Raw genomic sequence first — 20,392 nt, 5'->3', positions numbered from 1 at the left:
ACCCAGTGGGCACCCACCAGGCCGGTGGATGCCCTGCCTGTCTCAAGGAGCTCTGGCTGCCCGCCTGCCCCTGAGCTGTCTGGGCGATTTCCCTCTATTTCTCTCCATGCTGGTGTGGGCAGTCAAGCTGAGAGTTCCTCGGCTGTGCAGCAGGTGCCAGCTCCTCCTCATCACCATGTGCACACGCCAGGGACAGGGTAAGGTGATGCCACGGCATGGGCTGGGCATTTCTTTTCTCTGTGGTTCCCCTTTCCTGCTGTTGCTCCATCAGTTATCAGGGAGCCTCCTGCACTGCCCAGTGGGGGTGACACTCACTCTGCCACATAGACCGGCACCTGCAGAATGGGATCTGAAACAGAGAGTGAGAGGCCACATCAGCGGCGCTGCTGTGAGTGGGACAGCACAACACCACTGTTTACCCAGCGTGGCACTGTCACCCAGCCCAGCCACGCAGCCTGTTTGCCTTTCAGAGCCAAAAGAGACACACAGGCAGATGCTCATCTGTGCCTGGGGCCAGGGCTGGCAGCACACCCCAGACTGGAGGTACTGGCAGCCCAGAGCCCATCCAGCAAAAGCCAGGCCAGGGGAGCATTCCCAGACCCCAAATATGCTCCAGGAGCTGGGCTGTGAGCAAATGCCCCCCAGTCACTACTCACCATCCTTCAGGGTCCACTTGATGTCCCCTGTGCTCTTGCTGACAGCGTGGAGGCTCCCATCCAGTGTGGAGATGAAGAGCAGCGTTTCTGGGACAGTCACAGCACCGCCTTTGAGGCCCTAGGACAGACACAGCATCCTCAAGAGATCAGCCAGACTTGGGAACAATCCCCCAGCCCAGCTCCTCTGTGCAGCTCAGCTGCTGGGGCAGCTGCACCCTCAGTGACCAGCCACCCCTACAGCCCCTGGCTCCCCTGGCTCACATCCCACCAGAGCCATCCTGGGGCTGGAGCAGCCTTCCCTTTCCCTCCTCTCCCTGGAACAAGTTTTCCCACAGGTGGGATGAACCGCAGTGTGGCTGGGAACAGCCACAACCCTGGATGCCTTTCTAAAGGTGACAAGAGCAGCCTGACGGCCGGCTCCTTCCAGAAACAAACGAGTCTGGTGACTTTTCATGCCAGAGAAGTGATGATTGCTTGCCTGGGCCTTCAGAGCTGCAGGTTTCAGCTACCTGACATTGAGGAAGTAACTGCAAATTCACCTGGGAAGAGGAGCTGCTGCTTCCACGTATGGCGTCTGCATAGCGAGTGCCAGCTCAGCCAGCGCCACATATGCCAGCCTCGCCCTGTCAGCAAACAGGGATGGGCAAACAGCACGGGACACACATGGCTCTGGCAGTCCCCAGTGCCAGGATTTGGCAGCAGCACTGAGGCCCTGGCTGGCCACAGGTCAGCGTGAGAGGCACAAGGACACCCCAGGAGCCCAGCCCCACAGCAGTCCGTCCCCTGGCTGCTCGGGGAGCCTGAGCTGGCACAGCCTGTCCTGGGGGCCTGTCCTGGCTGTGGAGCAGGGAGCAGCCAGCAGCCTGTGCCCAGCCAGGACCCGCATGCGAGCCTGAGACCATTTGCAGAGCAGAACCTGACAGTACAAGAGTGGCTGTGGCACGGCAGGGCCAGGAGATTCCTTCAGCTGCAGCAAAGCACAGGAGCACACACACCTCCCTCACAATGCGCCTCTGTGCCTCCAGCCCAGTTCTTTTATTTGCACTTCTTTTTGCTTCATTTTCAGGTGAGGTCAGAGTGAGTTTCCCTGCTGTGGCTTTGCCCAGAGGACACGGCAGGGAACTGCTCCCCAGCCCCAGCATGGCTCCTCCAGCCCCCATGGCCATGCAGGAGGGATTGCTGCTGGCTGGGGACGTGCCAGGCTGGCAGACAAGGGCTCTTGCAGTGTGGCCACCTGCCCGGGGGAAACCGAGACTGCCGGCCCCCCCCAACCATCAGGGCTCTCTGCTTCCTTCCCCCCTGAAGCACTGGGGACTTTTCCATCCCTTCTGCAAGTGTTTTGGTGCCAGGGCACTCGGGCAAAGGCCAGGCTGCCTACCTGCTCCCCATAAGCCACCACGGGCAGAACTGGGAGCACTGGGTGCCTGGGAGCTGCCACCCTCCCGCTGGTCCCAGCCCCAGCCCACAAGTGTGGCTGCTCCCACGGGCTGTCCCAGGAGCTTTCCCGAGGTTCCACCACAGCACTTGGGACTCTGCAGTGATGCTGCTGGGGCTGAGCTCAGCCCTGGGCTCGGGGCACCTCACTCCCCCAGGGATGGATAGACAGGGATGCCCAAGCACAGACAGAAACTCGGCGCCAGCATCTTCTGCTTCCTCCAGTGAAGCAGCTCTAGCCGTGTAATCCAAAGCCGCCCTGGCAAGCTGCCTATCCACTTGAACCGCCACCAGCTGCAGGAGCTGGATCCGGCTGCGAAGGCACCTCCCTGACAGGCAGCAGGACCAGGCAGAGGGGGAAGGGGACTCCGCTGCCGGCCACAGCCGGGGCTAGGGGTGAGGATGGAGATCAATCTCCGCTCTGGGTGCCGCGGGGGCCCCGGCCCGGGTGACAGCCCGGCGCTCCATCGCACCGCGGCCAACGCACCCACGAACGGCTGCGGGTCCCGGCAGCATCCCGGCCCCGCGGGCACCGCGGCCCCTCACCCGCACCCCAAGCACCTTGCGGGTGCCCCCGCCCGAGGGCCGGCTCGGGCCCCGCTGCCCGGTGTCACCCGCGGCCGCTCCCGCCCGCGCTGCCGCACCTGCCCCGAGCGCGGGACGCCCCTGTCACAGCCCGGGCACCGAGTGCCGGGCGCCCTCCCGCAGGACGCGCGGGGCACGGCGAGCACCGGGAGCACCGGGAGCACCGGGAGCACAGGCTCACACCTCGCTGTCCCCTCCCGGGCGCTGTCCCACCCCCGCTGCCAGCTGCGGCCGTACCTGTGCCGGGGGCGGCGGGAGCAGCAGCAGAAGCAGCGGCAGCAGCGGCGGTAGCAGCGGCAGGAGCCCCCGGAGCCCCCGCGGGCGCGGCGCGGCGGGGCCGCCCATGTCCCATGTCCCGGCCAGGCAGGCCGGGCCGGGCCGCGCGGCCGCCGTGAGTCAGCGGGGCCGGGGCGGGTCCCGGACGCGGCTTCCGCCCCCCGCGCTCCGCACACGCACCCGGACCCGCCGGCCTCCCCGCCCCGCTCCCCTCCGGCCCCGCGGGAGGAGCCGCGCTCAGCGCACACCCCGCATCCCCCCGCCCCGGGCACCGGCCCCGGCCCGGCCGCGGGCACCGAGCCCAGGACGGTTCCTCTGGCCGGTAACGCGGGGAGAAGCCCTAGGAGCCGGCTCCTGCCGCCCCCCGCAGCCCCGTGTGCCGGGAGCTCGGCCCGAGGACAGCGGGGACCGGGGGCTGCGCTGGGACCCCCGCCCGCACGGACCGCTGGAACCGAGAGCCAGGGCACGCCGGGCACCGCGGCGAACAGGAGCTGCCCGCGGGCACAGCTGGGAGAACGGCAGCGCAAACTGGGGCTACCGACCCGACTGAGATGGGGATTTTCGGTGGGACAGCAGGTGTCTAAAGGGGGAAGCGAGGCCGAGCAGATCGGTTCAGCCCGGCAATGCCGAGGGTGCCCGTTCAGCCCGGCAATGCCAAGGGTGCCCGTTCAGCACGGCAATGCCGAGGGTGCCGCATGCCCAGCACTGGGGCTGCTCCGAGCACCCGCTTGGGGCTGTTCAATGGCAGTGTGACCGTGACACCACAGCAGGACCGGCCCAGCTCGGCGCAAAAGCAGACTAAGGCCCGGCTTTGGGCAGGGAGGTAGAGACCATCCCGTAATTCACAGCCTGTGTGTGTGCAGTGGCACACGGCAGCAGAACCCAAATCCCCAACGTGGGAGATGGGCACCCACGGCTTTGATGTGCCACCAGGTGTGGGGTCTCCTGAACTTAGGCCTGTGTCCATCTTCCTGCAAAGAAACTCACTACAAACCTTTTGCTCACAGTTGTTCAAGCAGGAGGAAGCAGCTCAGTACATACAGAATATTGAAACACTCAAACACAGAAATACTTAATTATCAAACTTTAATTCATAAGACTAATCTTACAGAATAAAACACCAGGATAACCAGTCAAGGTTACACTTAAAAAAATCCAGCAGTGCAAATCTAAGACTAAATATTTGTCATCTCCCTCCCCCCAAAATAGGCAATAGATTATTTAAAAATACCATAATACATGGTACTCACATATTCCATTTAAAATAAATCTGCAGTGAACACAAATATCTAAGTTGGTTTTTTAAAATATAAAACCAAAGAATTCATCGCTTAGAGTATGGATAAGACAGAGTGAACTTCCATGAGCTACCAAGAGGAATCCTTGGCTAGAAGGTAAAATGGCCACGTTTCATACCAGCCCTGCTAGGGCTCTCCTGGTCCCCTCCGGTGACAAGGACACTCACTAACAAAACAAGATGCCAGCGGCCTCATCCTAACAGGTGGGGAGAGGTGCTGGACAGAACTGAGGGTGCAAACGGCTCCACTGGGAAAACCAAGTTACAAAGGAAGAAAAGTAAACCGAGGGGAGTCTGGAAACAAGCCCTGCAAGGCCGGGAGCAGGGAGGGAGTGCCCGGGGCAGCGGCGGGGTCAGGACCGTGGCTGTGGCAGGGGCAGAGCAGACCCCACCGTGCCACCTGGGCATGCAGCAGCAGGGAGTTGTTTCTCTTTGGCCCTTAGAGCACGGAGCAGTGGGCACCAGCCAGCAGGTGCAAGCTGGGCAGGGTGTGTGTGGCACCAGCACGGTGTGGTGGTGGTGAGTTTATCTCCTTGGAATCCAGATCCCTCTCTTCCGTCACCAGAACACCCTGACTGCAGTTACACATTCCTCATCAAAGTCATTAATGGAAATTAATCATTTACTTTAAGCTTGGTATGAAACCATGCGAGTAACACAAGCTCTTCATGCAAGACAGTCTGTTCAGAACCCCAACCAGGCTGAGCAACAACACTTCTGCATTCCCAAGGAAGCAGTGATCCTGAGACTGCTTACACTTGGGATGCACAAACAGAGGAAAGGATACTGAACTTGGGACAAGTAGTACTGGGACTGCAGTACCGGGCATGGAGAGGGGAAGGGATGGCACACAGGTGAGCTGTGGTACCCAGCGTCATGGAACAAGGTAGGGAAGGAGCTGGGGGACAGGCAGGATGGCAGCAACGAGGGGACACTGCCTGGGCTCTGGGAGCAGCCAACAGCAAACACCAGCTGTGTCCTGCAGGGACCTGCATTTGTGTCACCAATACTTTAACCTGCAATTAGCAAGCCCAGAAAACACTCAGTGCAACCTCATATGGAGTGGCACCCCAGGGTGCTCCCGGGGAATCACACCTACACACAGCAGGAAGCAGTCGCTGCTGGGAGCACCCTGGTAAATTGTGATTTAACAGAAATACACGTCTGTGCAGCTGGTACTGAATGCCCACAGAATGAATGTCAGATCTCAGAACCATCTTTATCACCAACTCCAAGTTCCAAGTGTACTCACAACTTACTCACACACTGTGTCTCACTGAGGACCAAACTCCTCCCTGGGATCACTGGTTATTCTGAGTCTGCCTTGGGATGGTCACAGTGACCAGAGAGCAAAATCCAAAGCTGAGAGAGGCAGGCAATGGCTGAGAGGCAACTGTGGCACTATCCCACTAAAAAGAGGGTGTTTCTTAATGTCAGTAACTGCCTTGGAAAAACTGGTGTATGCCAGAACATACCCAACTCCACATCATCCCCAAAGAGAAAGGATCCTAAAAGCAGCACTGCTAATTTTAACTAGAATACTCATTTAAAAGAGATTCCAAGAAGCCTGGGATATTGAGCCAACAAACACCAACTAAAGCATTTATAAGTCACTTTCCTGTGATTTTAATTTTAATTTTAATTGAATTAAATTTAATTTTAATTCAAATTTTGCACATTGAACAAAAAAATGAGACATTTTCATTTTTCCAATCAGATCCAACCTGCAAGGAAGCGCCTAAACAGGATCACATTTTCTTACTGTATAGTATTTTCTTCATGTTTAAAATCTGTACGTAACCAAGGGGTTTGTGCTGAGTCTCCTTTGAGCTGCTGGGCTGTGTGTGGCCCAAGACGGGGCAGCTGTGCCCCTGGCACGAGGTGTGACAGTGCCCTGTGCCCCAGCAGTGGTCAGTGCCTGTCCCCACTGGCCCCAGAGTTACTCACCCGGTCGCTGCGTCCTGCACAGAAGCCACAGGAGCTGGGGAGGAGCTGAACTCGGGCACCAGGGCACCACAACTGCTGCTGCCCTCCCCAGGGGCCAGGGGGTGGAGGAACAGGAAAGGAAAGGGAACACAAACAGATGCACTGACAGGTCTGAGCACACTGAGGAGCAAATGGGAGCTGATCATCACAGAACCAGCAAGGTGGCAACATGGCCCCAGGTGACAGAAAGAGCCAGCGTCACCCCTCTGCTTTATCCTGTAGTGCCCACACCTTCCATCAGGTAACAAATTGTTAATTTCAGCCTTTACACCAGGGCTGACAACTAGGAAATGGCAAGTGTGATGGCTGTGTTTCACCCAGGACACTGTCACCAGTAAAGGCAGCCCAGCTCCTCTCTGCCCCCACTGCTGCAGCCAAGGGAGCTGACACAGCTCTCCTGGCCCAGCCACGCGTGCCAGGACACACTGCTGCTGCCTGTACACAGAAAGGAAATACCCCAAGCTACAGGAGTAACAAGCACAGCACTAGATTTGATGTACGATATGAAACACCTTTAAAACTCATATTGCGTGGCTGCTCAAACAGAAAATGCAAACTAAAAGCTGCTGTCTAGAGGCTACAGGGAAATATGTGACCTCAACGCCTACCAGAAAGCCAATGTGTTTTCCAGTCTCTCAAGTAAAATAAAAGTAAAATAAATACTCATTTGGGAATTTGCACTGCTGTGCTTCAACTGGGCTCTTCCCTCAAGAAGAGGGAAGGGTGGACGTGGAGCATATTCAGATTGGCTGTTCCTAAAAGGCTGTTTCTGCATGGCTTTGAGCTACTGGCCTGGAGTAGCACTGAGCCCCAGTGCTGATGCAGAGCAGGGATGTGTGAGCTGCTCCAGTCTGCCTGCACAATGCCACCTGCTATGGGCTTTGCACCTGTGCAGGGCTGAGGGCTCTGCTCAGAACACCTGAGAGAAATGGCACATGGATGGCTGGCATGACACACAGAGCACCACAGCCCCAGGCACAGCACGTTCCTTCTGACAGAATCGGGTGTGAGGGCTTCTTGTGAACTGGAGCAGGAGAAAAGCTGGAAGGTGGTTTGCATTTCAAAACATCCCCTGTTGGATGGTTAATCTAAAGTACGATTCACTGAATTCCATCACTACAAATTTTCAAATCCAGCTCACAAAGACTGCTGCTGTTATTAAGAATCCAAAACAGCCTCGGAGCTTCTCTCTTCCTTACTTCCCCCACCCCAAACAGGGCAGGAAGGTCTCTGTGGTTCCCTCCCTTTGGGAGATCTGTGTCCCCCTGCAGCGGTATGGTGTTTCCATCCATGTCCATGCCACTGTGTCCCCCTGCTCACACCAGCAGCACAAGGGTGTTCCCAGTCCAACAGCTCAGTGTCAACGCAGCAGCTGCAAAATGATCCTGGACTGCAACATGCATGAGCAAGAAAATGCTCCCGAAATGCAGCAGCCCAGGGCAGGAGGTGAAGCACTGGCCGGGCACAGGAGGGAGCAGCTGGCAGCACTGGGTCACCTGCCACGACAAAGCATCCCTGCACAATTCACCTGCTCCAAACACGCTACACCGACCAACCTGGAGCTGCCAGACTCGGGAAAAGGCCAGGAAAAATCCCAAGCAAGCAGGGCATCTTTGGGTGAAAACAAAGAATTAGTTCTGCTACCAAGGAGTGGAGCTGCCCTGGAGGGCCAGCGGGATATGGCTTCACCAACAGCGACGCTGTGCTCTGCTACAGTTAGCTCTTAAAAATCTGCCCCTCAAAGTCCCCTTCTCAACCAAGTCACTAAAGTAAGTCTAATGCTGATAACTCAGAGATTATGAAAATATTTGGTTTTGTTCAAACCATGTAAAAAATCCTCAATAATACATTGCAATATTTTCTCTTTAAAACTAAACTGGAAGATCAACTCTCAGCAGATTTAAGTGTATTACACACAATATTTTGTGAATTAAGATTTATTGATTTCCATTGTATTTGCTTTAAATATGGTTGAAGCTGACTGCAGAAAAGGGATGGTGAAATCTTTAAGTTAAAAGTAAACTAATGGTGAAAGAACATCACCTCTGGCTTCCATCCATGCCTCATTTAGCATGTTTTAATAATAAGTTCCAGGACTGTCACATCCAGGGATGTTGGAGGCCTCTCCCAGCAGTGTCCTTAGATTTGTGTCATTTTCCTGTGCCAGAGGTGAGCGTGCTTTCAAAAATACTGCCACTTCCCCAGCACCGTGTCTTTGATTGCATCGACATACTGAGTTGGGACCCAATAGACCCAGTAGTAAGATGCTTCTGTTGGGCCCAGCTGAAATGCCTGCAATTAAAAATGACAACATTTACACATGGGAACAAAGAGCTGGTGCCAGTGGACAGGCACAGCTCATCCACTGCCAAACCAGACCAGCCTGTCCCACCTGCTGCTCCCTGCAGCACTCGGGGCATTCCACAGCTCCTTGGTGGGCAATTAAAGGAGCATTGCAGAGAACAAGAGCTGCGGAGGCTGAGGAAACCATGAGCTCTTCCCTTTTACAACATCACAACAGCAACCAGAACTCCTGGCCAGTTTCAAGAACATGAGGAAATTATTCTGGTAGACAACCTGAAGCATAACTCAGAGTCTCCAAAGAAACCTCAGAGCTGAGAAACCAAACAGGAACTAAACAAGACAATGACCATGTTTTTATAGTCACAGGATTTTATATTTGGACATAATGTCCTACTCTCAACTTCCCTCCTATGCCCAGGAGAGGGGCACCATGGCATGCCAGAGCCTCTGCCCTTACTGTGGGCTAAGTTTATTGCAACATGTGCTGAAGAGGATCTCTTCTCACACCGATGATCAAAAATCAAGTACTTGGACAGAGACTAGAGCAGCACCCTCCTGCAGGCCATGACTTTAGAGGGAGGAAAAAATATTTCCCTTTCCTCCCCCTAAAGAAGGATACAGACTTCTTATAGAAAAGAAACTTACTTCAACATCAAAAGTTAGTTACTGTGCTGTGAAAAGCAGGATCTAAAAAAAACCATGGATTAAAATAAACAGCCAAAATTTCAGTAGATTAGCACAGCTCTCTTCTGAAATATAACTTTGCTAGATCCCATGCGAGTTGTTCAGAAAATTACAGGTATGAAAAGATATTACAGCATCAAATCCCTTTTTTCTTAACCTGCATCAAGGCCTGTTGTTCATATAAATACCACAGAATCAAGACATTAAACCAGGTACCAAAAATATCCCTATCATTAAGTAATCATGAGCTATGTTGTGAACATGTTTACCAATTTAACACTGTCACAGTCAGAAGATACAAAACAATGCTTAAGCACTTCATGTTTGTGTGACAACACTCTGGATTTCCACACAGCTGCAGATATTAAATGTGGACCCAAAATATTGACAGTGTGAGAGGAGCCCATGTCCCCATCTGCACAAGGCTGGAACCACCATCCACCTCCAGCCTGCTCTGACCTGCAGCCTCAGCAGTGTGTGCTGCATGAAGGAATCAGATGGATATGATTAAAGTAGAGCTGTTACTCACCATCATGTGATAATCCTCATGGCCTTCAATAGGTTCACTCACCACATTTTTAATGGACCCCATGGGTAACTTTTCTGTTCTCTCTACATTAAAATTGATCAAAGTATTATTTCTGACATGCGGGGAAGCAGTATTCATATTCATTTCATACATCACCTCCATTAATGCCAAAATCTCCTCAGGCCAGCAGTGTCCCCTCCAGGTGAGTTTTGGACACCTGGTGCCCAGGACGTGGTGGCTGCAGCACCACACCCCCCACACCCACAGCTGGCACCCAGCACTGTGAAGGAATCCAAACCTGGATCACACAGTTTCCCTGCATCACATGGAGCATTCCAGTGCTCATCATTTGGGCCTAGACTGAGTGATGGGAAATCCCAGGATTTACTTAATGTTTTCCCATAAGGAACTCCCCTGGAGCAGCAGGGATGTTCATCCTATGGAATCCAGTCCAGGTATGGGAACACTCAGGACTGACTGCCAAGGACTGCACTGAACTCTCAACAGCAAGCCTGAAAGCTGGCAAAGATAAGCTGACCTAACTCTGAAAGCTTAGGCCAGGCTTTACCCGGAGGCAGCGTGCAGAGAAGTACAGGGAAGGGAATATAACACAGAAAATAGGGAAAGAAACAGGTAAGAGAAACTGAAGCCCCAAAAAGGACTACAATTACATGGCAGAGTAACATCAGCAGCCAGAGGCAACGACAAGAGCCACAAGGAACATGGTCCAGGGCAGAGCTTTCCCATCAGCTCTATCCTCTCTCCTTTCCACACACTCAATTCCAAGGTCCTGCCTTCCAGTTCAAGCATACAGCATCAGGTGAAAATTATCTTCTGGATACAATGCAGAGAATACCCAAAACACTTTAGAAAGGAGAAACTGCTCTTGAGACAGATCTATTTAATTTGTTATCCAAAAACCCTCAAACCTACCTACAGAAAGCACACAGGGAGATAAACAGTGATATAAGGAAAAATATTCTCTGCCTCATAGCTGAGCTCACTCTGTACTACCTGTTCAGACCTGTGACTCCATTCAGGAGGTAAAACCCCATTTTGCCCTTGTTCAGCATCCCCCAAATAGATTTCTGCTCTGAGTATCCCAGCAACAGACAAATCCCATTATCCATGCCTCTGTGCAACTGCCACTGAGCCACTGGGGAGCAGCTGCCTGTGCCAAGCTTCAGACTACAAACACCTGCACAAACCCCTGTGAGGCTGCAGGGCTGGGGTAAGAACCACTCCAACTCTGCAGGGCCAGCAGGTGACAAGCTGTGCCAACACCCAGATGTGTTCACTCCAGCCCCTACCTGCTGGCCTCTGCCATGGCTTCTCAGAGGAGGAAGGAGTTTTTCCCAATAACAGCCAGCAATTACAACCATTCCCTAGAGGCTGCAAGCTGCTGCTAACTCGGGGAGCAGGGAAACAGGGTACAGGAAACACACGACTACAGGAAGAATCAAATTCACAGCTTAAGCAATGCCATGTAGAACACCCCAGAAACACTACACTTGGAAACTCATCTGGGGGGTGATGGAAGAGATCAATCCCCTAAATACTACGCATGGATTTAGAACCTGGGATCAGTAACAGAAAAATCTGCCTGCCCAACCTAGAGAGTTAAAACCACCCCCAATGCCTTGCTCCATCACTTTGCCCAGGAGGAAATCATTGCAACTGGCACCTAGAGAGGTTTTAAAGCCAGAAAAAAGCTCCACAGTCAAGTCTGTCCTACAAAGAAAGGGTCAAAAACTTTTGGGATTTCTGCTTCCTTTGGACCTACTGTAGCAGCTGGAGGCAGTGTAAGCACCCAGTCAGGCTGCTGTACTGGCACAGTGAGCAAGCACTCCCATCCCTCTTGCTCATCACTGCATATTGCCCAGCCCAGCCAAACTGAAGGAGCACAGCTTCCTTGGCAGGTGGGGGATCCCAGTTCAGCCCCAGGAAGCAATTAAGCACCACGCAGCCCCTCACTCCCCTGCCCCACTGGGATGGGAAGGAGAACTGGGAAAAAGTGAAAAATGCGTGGTTTGAGCTAAGAGCAGTTTAATGACTGAAACAAAGTAAAATATACTACTACTACTGATGGTAATAATAATAGTCACAAAAAAAAAAAAAAAAGAAACTCCAGAGAAAACAGTGATGCCCAATACAGCTGCTCCCCACTGCTGACTGATGTCCAGCCTGTCCCCCTTCAGTGACCAGTCCCTCCCAGCCAACTGCCCCCAGTTTATACTGGCCATGATGCCCTATGGTGGGAAATGTTCCTTTGGCCAGCTCTGGCCAGCTGTCCTGGCCAGTTCCCTGCATCTCCTTGCATGCCTCCTCAGAGGGAGTGTCTGAGACACCAAACAGTCCTTGACTGAGGGAAGCACTGCACAGCCACAACCAAAACATCCACTGTTATCAGCACTGCTCCCATCCCAACCCAAAACAGCCCCTGGGAAGAAAACTAACTCCGTCCCAGGCACAACCAGGACACAGACATCCTCAGCAAGGCACGTCATCCCCAGCTCCTCCTGGCAGCACTCGCCACTGCACACCAAGCCCTCTGCACAGCACCACAGCTGGGCATTACTGAGACAAGACATTCACATCATTTCAGCTGGAAGGACAGGGAGTGCCAGAGATGCCAACACTCCCAGTTTCTATCCCAGCTCTGAGTTTTCCCTCCAAGTCTTGCCTAAGCCATTGGGCCCCTGTGTACTGCTGGCATCAAATCCATGCTGCTTATGGAGTGCTTTGAGATATGCCAGAATGCCCATTGACATTTGGAGCCAGGAACAGCACCTTGGACCCTCAGTCTGCTGACAGCACTGAACTGCAGTTTTCCAGGAACTGATGTGGAATATCAAGTACTATTCAATGCCCTGGGAGAATGGCACGTGAGGAAAGGAAACAAAGCTTTTTGAAGCGCTGCAACACCAACATCATTCCCTAAACACAGTTTAGTCAGAGGAGAAGCTTTTCTGGGTCACACAGTTCAGTCACAGCCCAGTCACCAAGTGCTCATCCCCGAGGCTGAGAGGTGCTCACCTTTTGTACCAATCCAGAGCTGGTCTTGCTCGAGTTTGAAGGTCAGCCTGACTTTGCCCCCTGACTTGTTGTACATGCCGGACAGCGGCACCGTGGGCAGCCGCTCCTGCAACGAGACACACCGGTCACGCCAAGGCTGGGCAGGAAACACACAGACCCCCAGCCTTCTCAGCAAAGGACCACCCATCCCTCCAGCCTTCTGCCACAGCAGCAAGGAACCACTGAACCACTGGGAAGGGTCTCAAACCACAGAGAAGTCTCTCTGTGACTCTGAGCGTCTCAAGGCTTTATCCACGCACCTGCACGCCTTTGACAGAAGGCATCACGTCGTCAGGTTTTCCTTTGTCCAACACTTTTCTGTGTTGCTGCAACACAAAAACAGAAATTAAATTCACAGGAATCGTACAAAGTTTGCAGTGTGCTTGCAGCTGCCCCCTGACCACATCCCAATGGCACTGAGACACAGCTGAGGGCTGTTCACAGGCATTGATCACACGGGCATCAGTGACTTTCAAACTTCATTGTGCACTTCCAAAATACTGCCAAGTAATTATCAAAACGAGTAGAACTCCAACATAATGCCAAGGATAAGAGCCTTCTCAAATACACACACATATAAATAAAGGTGTATAAATTCAAAGTGTTACAACCAGTGAATGGCAGAAATTCTCCACATCTGGCAGTGCAGCCCAGCACCAAACCAGCATGGATCAGAGCAGTGGTAACGTTCAAATCCACACTCACAGCTTTCACCTGGCTGAAATCATGGGATTTACACTGAGTGTGAACGTGATAAATCAGAGAAAACCATTAGCATGCTTCGTGGAGGCACTACTTAATTTAACCAAGTTTATTTTGAGCAAGGTACAGGGCTGGTAATACCTTGAGCTGCCAATCCTTCAGCAGCCGTCAAAGCAGCCCCACTGCACTGTACTACAAAAAGTGAGAGGAGAATTCAACACCCACATCCCTGTCAGGGCTGGGACAGCTGAAGGAACTGCTTTCTTGGTGTTTGTTTTGAGCAGTTTTTTGAGATCAAATTCTTTTGTGCCAATAAAAAACAATGAGGTTTTAGACAGAGTTAATCTGAGCTGGGTTTGCACTAACAACCACCAAATGTTTCCATTTCTGGACCAAAATGCTTGGCTGTACCTGGCAGCACAAGCAGTGTCTTGCAAAGCCCCAGTCCCTGCTGGACTAAACAGTTCTGTGCTACTCCCCTGCCCAGAGTCCTTCCAATGCCGAGCTGCCAGAAATGAACCCCCAACCTGACCTGAGGAGGAACAGGACCCACAAGTGCCTGCAGAAGAATCACATAAATCCTACCACTCCCCCACACCAGCAGTTATTGAGATATTAGTTACCTTTTGTCTGCAAAGTGGCTCCTTTTTGTTTTCCTCAGCTTTGACGTCCTGTTGAGCAGCCTCTTTGGGTGTATTTACTGCTAACACATCGTTGATGGTAGAGCCCACAACCATTATCTTCGCTCCGTTCGTTACTTTGATTTCCCGCAAGGTTTTCTCCTCGGGCAGCAGTCCCTTGAACATGACCTTCTGCATGGCGGGCGGGAGGCCTAGGGGCAAGCACAGCGATTAGGAGCGGCGGCGGCGCGGGGGAGGCGCGGCAGGCGGCGGCGGCCGCACGCACCTGTGAGCGAGTGGATCTTCTGCTTGAGCTCGGCTCCCGTGCTGTCCAGGCAGAACTTCACGTCGTACTTGTTCTTGTTCCAGATCACCTTCAGCTCCACCAGCTCCCTGCCGCCGTCCTCGTCGCCGCCGTTGCTGACAGACGCCTGCGGGGGCTCCCGGCGCTCCTCGCCGTCCGGAGACCGCCCCGCCGCCGGCGAGCCGCCCGCCCCGCCGCAGCCCAGCGGCAGCTCCTGCGCCTCCGCCTCCATGCCCGGCTCCTCGGCACCTGCGGGGAGCGGACAGGAAGATCCCGGCCCACGGGAGCTGCCCCGGCCCGGCCCCGCTCCGGCCCCGGAGCGCCGCCCGCAGCGTGTCCGGGGCCGGCTCCCCGCGCTGGCGCCCCCCGGCCCGCCCCGCCGCCCCCTGCACCGGCACCGCGGGCTCCGGACGCCGCGGGCTCCCGATACCCCGCGCTGCGGCCACCGCGGGCTCCGCGCTCCCGGCCGCGCTCGTACCATCGGCGGCGGCAGCGGCGGCGGCCATGATGATTGTGTACAATCCGCCGCGGGGCACGCCGGGAAACGCCGCCCCGCCGCTGCTGGACCGCGCCGGCTCCCGTAGTCACCCCCGCCTGCCTCTCAGCGTGGGGGCGGCGGTGACCCCCAGATCGCCCCCCTGCAGCACCGGCCGCGCCGCGCCGGGAGGCGGGAGGGGAGCCGGACCCTCCGCTCAGCGCTCCGGGCACCGGAACTGCCCCACGCTGCCGGGCCCGTGGCGGCGGCCCAGGTCCCCTCGCGCGACCGGACGAACCGGGTAGTGGCTCCTTTAAGGGAAGCCCCGCCCCCGGCAGCGGCGCGCACGGGGATTGGCTGCGGGGCCAGGCGGAAGCGGCGCCGCGGCCACGTGGGCGCGTGGCGGGATGGCGCGAGCTCTGCGCGCGCTGCGCTGCGCGGCGGGATCGGGATCGGCACCGGGATCGGCACCGGGACGGGGATCGGCACCGGGACCCGGACCCGGACCCGAGCGGGGGCCGCGGGTCCGCTTCGGGCCCAGCCCCACAGGTAACCGACCCCTCGGCAGCCCCGCCCCTGCCCACCCCCGGGCTGCGCTGTGGCGGGGCGGGGTTTTGGGTTGAAAACATGTATTTGGGCTCTGGAGGTGTGGTGGCTGCTGGCTGCCCGGAGTGCTCCTGCCGGAGTTCCCGAGCTCGCCCCTGCAGCGTGCCCCGGTGCCCTCCCGCCGTGCGGGGTCACGGTGTACCGTGGCCGTGCTGTTCCTGGCATGTGCCCGCTTGTCGGACATCGCCAGGTCACTCTGGGGACTGTGTTCCGGGCAGGAGTCATCCATGAGTCACTTCCAGAGCCAGTGCCCCCGGAGCTGGACGTGCCCCGGGTGCGGTGCCGCTCCCGTCTCGGTGCCGCTGCCATCGCAGGCAGCATCCAGCGCCCTTCCAGCTCATATTTAGAACTCTCCCCTGGGTCTCCTTTGTGACCGCCTCTGATTTCCCCACGATTACAGGTTTTCTGCATTTAGGTGGCCTTAGGACAGCTTTGTACAATTATATCTTTGCCAAAAAGCACCAAGGAACCTTTATTTTAAGAGTGGAGGATACAGATCAGAATCGGGTGGTGCCTGGAGCTGCAGAAGGAATAGAAGATATGTTGGACTGGGCAGGTATTTAGAAGCATCGTTAATTTTCCGCCTGCTGAATCCTTACCTTTCTTGTAAAGGCTAACTGTACTCAGCTGGAGGGTGGGTCTCACTGCCCTTCTCCGGGCTGTTTGGCGGCCCGGCTGCTTACTGCCTCTGTCCGTGCCGCTGTTGCAGGTATTCCCCCGGACGAGAGCCCCGGGCGGGGCGGCCCCGCGGGGCCCTACGTGCAGTCGCAGCGGCTGGAGCTGTACGGGCGGGCGGGCGCGGCGCTGCTGGCCAGCGGGGCCGCCTACCGCTGCTTCTGCAGCCCGCAGCGCCTGCAGCTGCTCCGCCGGGACGCGCTGCGCCGCCAGCAGACCCCGCGGTGCGTGTCTGACCCTGTCCCCTGCCCTGAGCCTCGCAGCTCCGGCTGCGCCTCCTGCCCGTGGAGGGAGGAGGCTCCGTCACCCTCCAGAGAGGAGGTGTTTGGATGTGCAGTGGGCGGGTTACGGCTGAAATTCAGGTGTCTGCTTAGGGTTTTGGGCATGTAGAAACAGCTGGTGGCGTTGGCCTGTGCTGAGCAGAAGCCCTGGTGCCTGAGATGGTGCTCATCTCCCCAAGGTACGACAACCGGTGCCGGCACCTGACGGCCTCGGAGGTGGCCCAGAAGCTGTCCCAGGGCCTGGAGTGCGTCATCCGCTTCCGCCTGGAGAGGGGCGTGCAGCCCTTCCAGGACCTGGTCTACGGCTGGAGCAAGCACGAGGTGGCAGAGGTGGAGGGCGACCCCGTGATCCTCAAGGGGGACGGCTTCCCCACGTACCACCTGGCCAACGTGGTGGACGACCACCACATGGGCATCACCCACGTGCTGCGCGGCACCGAGTGGCTGGCCTCCACCTCCAAGCACCTGCTGCTCTACCAGGCCTTGGGCTGGGAGCCGCCCCAGTTCGGGCACCTGCCGCTGCTGCTGAACAAGGACGGGGCCAAGCTGTCCAAGAGGCAGGGGGACATCTTCCTGGAGCGCTTTGCTCGGGACGGCTTCCTGCCAGAGGCGCTGCTGGACATGGTCACCAACTGCGGCTCGGGGTTCGCAGGTAGCGCCACGGGCTCCTGCCTGCCCGCCCGCCTCATGCTGGCTTCGTGGCACGGAGGGCTTGCTCTAAGAGCTGAGATCCTGTCCGTGTTTGGAGGGGTCAGGGAATGGGTGTCACACAACCAGCCAGTCGCTGAGGTGCCACCGGGCCTTCTGCAGAGCTCCTGTGGAAGGAGCTGGGATGGTGGAAATCTTCCTGCTGCTGTGCAGCCATTAAAATTGAATCAGGTGCTTAATGGGTTCTCCCTTGGGAAAACCCTCCCTTCAAGGCTGAGAAACTCTGTGAAGCCTTGAGAAAGCTTGCAGTCTGTGGTTAGTGATTGCAGTGTTGTCTGGGACCTGTGCCACCTTTCCTTTAACCTGACAGACCACAAGGAGTTGAGTCAATGTCTCCTTTTGTGGTTTTTGCTGTTGGGGATCACAAATTAACTTGTGTTCTGAGAGCTCTGCTTGGGAATGAATCTTGCTTGGGCAGTGCCCACTCCTGGCTGAGTGTGACTTCTCTGGCCAACTGAGGCAGAGGGGCTCTGCTGAGGAAGGTGATGGAGCCAAGCAGAACGTCCTAGTTCCCAGTGCCTCTGCAGCAAAGCAGGGAGGAGAGGGCAGCATGGCAGTGTGCCTGCTGCTGCTTCCCTCCTGGGACACCCCTGCTGCTGCTGGCACTGCACGGGTGGCTGTCCTGTGTCACCTTTGCTCAGCATGCTCCCAGCCCCGTGCCCGAGGAGAGCACAGCCCTGTGATTCCCTCTGGCTTGTGTTGCAGAGAAACAGATGGGGAGGACTCTGGAGGAGCTGATCTCACAGTTTGAAGTAAGCAGAATTACAACTCATTCTGCTCTCCTGGACCTTGAAGCACTCCCAGAATTCAACAGGTAAAAAATTAGTGGTAGCTTTAAAATGTAGTAAGCACCATGTCAGTGAGAATTTATTTCTAGCACTTGGCTTTGGCTGGAGTTTTGTTTGTTGGATCCTGGTGCAGTACTTGTTGGGCCGTGCTAAGAGGAACCATAAGTTTCTGCTCACACAGTTCCTGCCTCCTCTCCCATTCTGTGCTTGGACTCTGGGGTTGGTAGCACTGAAAGTCTAGAGAGAAGGTGGGTGTAGCTGAGAGGATCTAAAGTCTTATGCTTATAACCTAAGAAAATAACATCTATAAAGAGTTAACACTTCCAGAAGGTTCTTCTGCAAGTACACTCGTGCTCCTAGGACATTGTGCTGCTAAGGTGGCCTCATCATCAGTTCCCTGTGGGGCACCTGAGCTAAATGCTTGTTTGTAGAGTGTCTGACTCTGGTTTAGTGCTGCTTTTCTAACACTTCCACAGTTTTAGCTCAGTTGGTCAGAGCATGGTGCTAAGGATGCCAAAGTTGAGAGTTCAGTCCCCAGATAGGCTATTCCCTTAAGAGTTGGACTTGATGATCCCTGAGGGTCTCTTCCAGCTCAGAATATTCTGAGAGATGTGGTTGGGGTGATCTGAGGCAACCCAAAGCACTCCAAAAGCAGGTCTTTGCTGTGCTGCAGGATTCACCTCAGCCGTCACATTGAGAACCAAGGGCTGCGCCAGAAGCTCGTCAGGGAGCTGCAGGGGCTGGTGGAGCTCGTCTATGGGCAGCAGCAAGTGGATCCAGATGTTCTGGAAGAGGAATATGTGGAGCGAGTCCTTCTGCTGAGAAAGGTGTGGGTAGTGGCAGAGTGCTGTGCCCCCATCCTCCAGGCTGAGGAATTGCTTCCTCCACAGCACAGCCCTCTGCCTTGCCAGCTTTGCTTCCCTCCCCCAGGGCCACATAAGCCTCCTGAAGGATCTGGTGTCGAGTGGTTACTCCTACCTGTGGGTCAGGCCCTCGGTGTCCCGGCAGCAGCTACAAACAATTTCTGCAGAAGTAGATAAAATAGGAAAACTGGTCTCAGGGTAAGTGTGCTGCTCTCTGAGCTGAGTAGTGGCAGCAATGGCTCCTCATCTGTGAAAACAGTCAGAATTACTGCTTTTTTGGTGGTTTTCCAGGTCTGTGGCATAATTTTGTAGTTGAAACTTGCTCTTTTGAATGAGCTCTGCTGCTGGGGAGGAGAGGGAGCATCCTGGCACAGGGCAGGGGTGAGGGGTGGGAGCCCTGTGGTTTACATGTCCCCAGAGTGTAAGGACACCTCCTTCCCCAAAGGCTCCTGACAAGGCCAGCAGCTGCCCTGACTGTGGAGGATTTGAACAGAGAGCTGAGAAGTGTGCAGAAGCAGACCAGAGAGACCAAGTACAGCAGCATGATGCAGCTGCTGCGCCTGGCGCTCAGCGGGCAGCAGGTAAAACAGCAGTTCTGAGATGATGTGCAGTGTGCTTTCACAGAGCTCAAACCCGCGGTTTACAGAAGTTCTCCAGAGCCTAGTCCTGGCTCAGCTCTGGTGCCAGCCCTTCAGGTGCCTCTGGGCAGGGCTGGGCAGGTCAGTTCCTGTGCTCAGTGACTCTCTCCGTTTGCAGCACGGCCCCAGCGTGGCAGAGATGATGGTGACCCTGGGAGCTGAGGAGGTGTGTGGCCGCATACACAGAGCCCTGTCCAGCTGACAGGACATCAGTGACGCTGCCAGGCCGTGCACTGGGATGGTGCAGGTGGCACCTGTGTGATCCTCTCTGAGCAGATGAGCTGGGCTTCAGGCCAGACAGGTGTCTGGGCTGGCCCCACGTCTGTAGGAACCTGCACCAAGCACAAGCCACTTCGTCTGGGAGAGGAACCAAGTCCAGATTCAGCTCCATCCTGCTGCTGTCTCGTGCAAGGAGCCTGCTTGGCAGGGTGGGAGAAGAAGACACGTATCAGCATTTAAATTCAGACTGTGTGGACAGAAAGGAAATGAACTTGTGAAAGCAGCAGATCGGATTCTTTTTGGAGAGGGTACCTACAGCTACACAGCACTGTTCCCCAATAAATACAGTGGGGGGTATTTTTATATATATATATAGATATATATTATAGCTGTTGCCCTCTTAGCTGCCTTGGTGTCCTACCAGGCTGAGTGAGCTGCTGAGAGGGGGGGTTTCCTGTGCACTGTGTCATGCACGTGATTCTGCTGAAAACACCCCTGATCACGAGACTGAGATGTTTTATCCTCTTCTGTCTGATGCCCTTCTAGTTATTAAATCAACGTGGTGACTTTGATTCCGTTCTCACGGTTACTCTGCAGCCACTGAGGGGAGGAGCTCAGGGCTTGTGCTGAGCCCACACCCACAGCAGCCACACGAGCACTTCCACCCCGGCAGCCTCGCGCGGGCTG

At 55.4% G+C, this 20,392-nt stretch overlaps 2 protein-coding genes across 3 annotated transcripts; one reads left to right on the top strand and one right to left on the bottom strand.

Annotated features, from left to right (window-relative positions):
• Positions 1-250: 250 nt before the first annotated feature.
• Positions 251-14,988, bottom strand: UBFD1 (ubiquitin family domain containing 1). 2 transcript variants are annotated; one of them, XM_058035253.1, is made up of 7 exons: positions 14,931-14,988; positions 14,435-14,701; positions 14,152-14,360; positions 13,087-13,152; positions 12,788-12,893; positions 657-774; positions 251-349 (listed from the first exon to the last, which is right to left on the bottom strand). In XM_058035253.1, coding segments are annotated over exons 1-7 (795 nt in total). In that variant the 5' UTR covers positions 14,959-14,988; the 3' UTR covers positions 251-348. The 2 variants fall into 2 exon arrangements, with proteins under 2 accessions (XP_057891236.1, XP_057891235.1); XM_058035252.1 differs by lacking the exons at positions 251-349; positions 657-774 and adding exons at positions 4,021-8,526; positions 9,752-9,834.
• A 346-nt stretch (positions 14,989-15,334) lies between these two features.
• Positions 15,335-20,277, top strand: EARS2 (glutamyl-tRNA synthetase 2, mitochondrial). Its single transcript, XM_058035600.1, has 9 exons — positions 15,335-15,476; positions 15,934-16,089; positions 16,243-16,432; positions 16,669-17,141; positions 17,903-18,011; positions 18,659-18,812; positions 18,916-19,046; positions 19,294-19,429; positions 19,605-20,277. Exons 1-9 carry the CDS (start codon positions 15,335-15,337, stop codon positions 19,686-19,688), a joined length of 1,575 nt encoding a protein of 524 aa, XP_057891583.1. The 3' UTR covers positions 19,689-20,277.
• Positions 20,278-20,392: the final 115 nt, after the last annotated feature.

Source organism: Melospiza georgiana, chromosome 16, assembly GCF_028018845.1.
Source record: "Melospiza georgiana isolate bMelGeo1 chromosome 16, bMelGeo1.pri, whole genome shotgun sequence".
In the NCBI taxonomy this organism is placed as follows: domain Eukaryota; kingdom Metazoa; phylum Chordata; class Aves; order Passeriformes; family Passerellidae; genus Melospiza; species Melospiza georgiana.
Note: the sequence above shows the minus strand (reverse complement) of the source record. Positions and strands in the feature narration are given on the sequence as shown.